This window comes from Anopheles darlingi, chromosome 2, assembly GCF_943734745.1.
Source record: "Anopheles darlingi chromosome 2, idAnoDarlMG_H_01, whole genome shotgun sequence".
NCBI lineage: Eukaryota > Metazoa > Arthropoda > Insecta > Diptera > Culicidae > Anopheles > Anopheles darlingi.
Window position 1 is genome coordinate 33,359,403 of NC_064874.1, and position 2,500 is coordinate 33,361,902.

The window sequence follows — 2,500 nt, forward strand, 5'->3', positions numbered from 1 at the left end:
TACGAACAAAGAGAAACAAAATAGCTGAACCACATTTATATTTTCAAATAATAAGGAGAAAATAAAGTGAAGCGCCGAAATTTTATATATTTATAGAAGCATTATACATATGGCGCAATATTGTTTCTTACAATAGTCTTTAAAAATCTGCCGCACTGTTTTATTATAATTTTTTAAACTTTTTCGTGGTCAGTGAAAACACTCCTTTACTCCTTCCCTATAAACAACAATTCAAAAGTTTATAAAAAATTTAAAAATTAATTCCAAATAATTTGCCTTCGTTGTAAATAGACCACTGGTTTGATGTAATCGCTTTTTATAAAAATCGGGGCTTCCAGTTCATCCAGTTCATAAGCTCCATATTTGTTTCATTATGCTGTTTCTTTCATTAATTCTACTAAGGAGTCGCTTTTCGTCACGAAAGTGGAAGCAGCCATTTAGACACCTTAAAAGGATCCTTGCAATTTATTGTCTATTATTAAATTATACTTCTTCCAACTCATAAACGCCCTAACGATATTATCTGCATTTTACTCCAGCAAAACATTCATTTTACATGAGCGGAAGTAGCACGAGATCCGTCATGTGTTCACAATGTTTATTAAAGCAGCAAACAAAGCCATTTCTTATACCTGTTGCACCGTGCTTTGTCTGTTGATTTGGCAAACCGCCATGATCTTACCCTCGCCACATCACAGCACCGGATACTCATTGTCGGATGCATCAATCGCCTTCCGCTATCCTTTGCGCGATACGCAATATCCACTTGGGCCGTGGCCACGAAACTGTAACCCCAGGCCCAGGATTCGGTGCAAAGTAAAACCAATCGGTGGGGCTACGGTTTTATTTTTATATTTCACTTATTTACATAGCCAGTACCAGTCTATTGTAGTTACACTAGGATAAGCTAGGAATAACCCAACCAAGGACCATGGTTGGTTCAGTCGCACACGAGGCAATGAAAAACACAGAAAAGAAACCCCTATAACCTCTTGCGCGATGGTGCAAATGCATTGCACCACGAGCTTCGCAAGATACGATGTGGATGTGGCTGATAAACGTAACGCAACAAATGGTAAAGAAATGAGTTTAATAGAGATAGGAACAGAACGCAAACCGATCCCTCCAATGGATGGATGACGTCGGCCGATGATGAAGCTTAACGATAAAGGCTTGCTGCTTGCGAAAGGACAGTTCGGGAACTTCGGTTTAGGAGAAGGCTGGTAGGGAGTAGGACATTCGGGTTTGTGGAACGCTTCTTCAGCACGGCGAGGCACACTGTACACAGCGAGCGCATATCGAGGATTGGGGGGCAGCCGATTTGGGAATTGCATTCATTGATGAGGTGTTATCCGATGGTCCGATGAATGGTCCGATGGAGATGATAAGAAGGGTGGTGGAATCAACGCAGCACGAGACGGCCAAGGAGCAGCGAAGAAAGCGAGCAGGAACCATCCCCGGAGGCAGCCGGATGTTTGCAAAAGACGGCGAAGCAGAAAGTGCGAAATATTGAGCCAACGGGTTCAACGGAACGAACTCGGAAGGGCACGCGGGTGGAAGAGGTCCGAAAAATTGCTCGGGGGCAGGGGACAGTGGGTTCAATTTTGGTAGAGGAACACCTTCGACTCGCGAGGCTGGAAAATCGTTTCATCCTTCATTACCTTTCGCACATCCTCCTCGGCCACCACCATCTCCGGGCGCAGCTCGATGCCACTCTTCGGGGGATCCATATCGTGCACCAGCTTGTAAACGTCGCTGTTCCGGATGAAGCTGAGGTCCTTTTCCGGCTTCTGGTACTTCAGGAAGTTCACCCTGTTGCGGGAAGGAAGCAGAGCGAAAGCAAGACTCATTTAGTATTGGTTTGCTGAGAGTAATCTAGTTGAATGTGGAGCAAAGAACAATGACAATGACGAGGCATGCCGGAACGGAAAAACACACACACCAACGACGGAACAAGACAAGTCCTGCTAACTACTTACGCACCGAACGCCCCCAAAAAACCCACTCATGGCGTTACTTGAAAAGCTCACTTTCGAACTTTTCCACCAACAGTTCACAGTTGGAATACTTCTTAGCTTTGCTCGTGGTTCTTGCAATGAAAGATGGAGAGAGAGAGAGAGAGATTGTGAAAGAGAAAAGGATGCGCTCGATGGCCTACACTGAATTCTCTGCACTGGCGGCTATACTGATGGTTGGTGGATGAATGGATCTATGCCTACGTACCTGTAGACGTGCGGTGATTTCTCTTTGCCATCCGCCCAATAGTAGTTCCAGAATTTCACCTAAAACATACAGAATGTGCTGTTAGACAAGATGATGATATCGAGATGGGGGAGTATGAGCGCGATCGATTATTGGTTTCCTAATTCTACGCTGCGCTAAGTCTAACTGGCTGCCACCTGAATGTGTGACTGACGAGCGAACTAGGCGAGAACGTTAGTTAGTGGACCCAACAGCAAAACGCTTAGTTCCGAGCTTAGTGCACAGATCGTGATTAGAA

The 2,500-nt window shown here is 44.8% G+C and overlaps 1 protein-coding gene across 3 annotated transcripts in view; it reads right to left on the bottom strand.

Annotated features, from left to right (window-relative positions):
• Nucleotides 1–836: 836 nt before the first annotated feature.
• LOC125949131 (pinin) overlaps nucleotides 837–2,500 on the bottom strand; it is a 6,493-nt gene continuing 4,829 nt past the window's right edge. For 2 of the 3 annotated variants that reach the window (XM_049675878.1, XM_049675876.1), the window contains one exon: nucleotides 837–1,812. In XM_049675878.1, the coding sequence (XP_049531835.1) occupies nucleotides 1,599–1,812 (214 nt within the window). In that variant the 3' untranslated portion in view covers nucleotides 837–1,598. The remainder of the gene's footprint in view (nucleotides 1,813–2,500) is intronic. The other variant, XM_049675877.1, reaches the window with a different exon arrangement.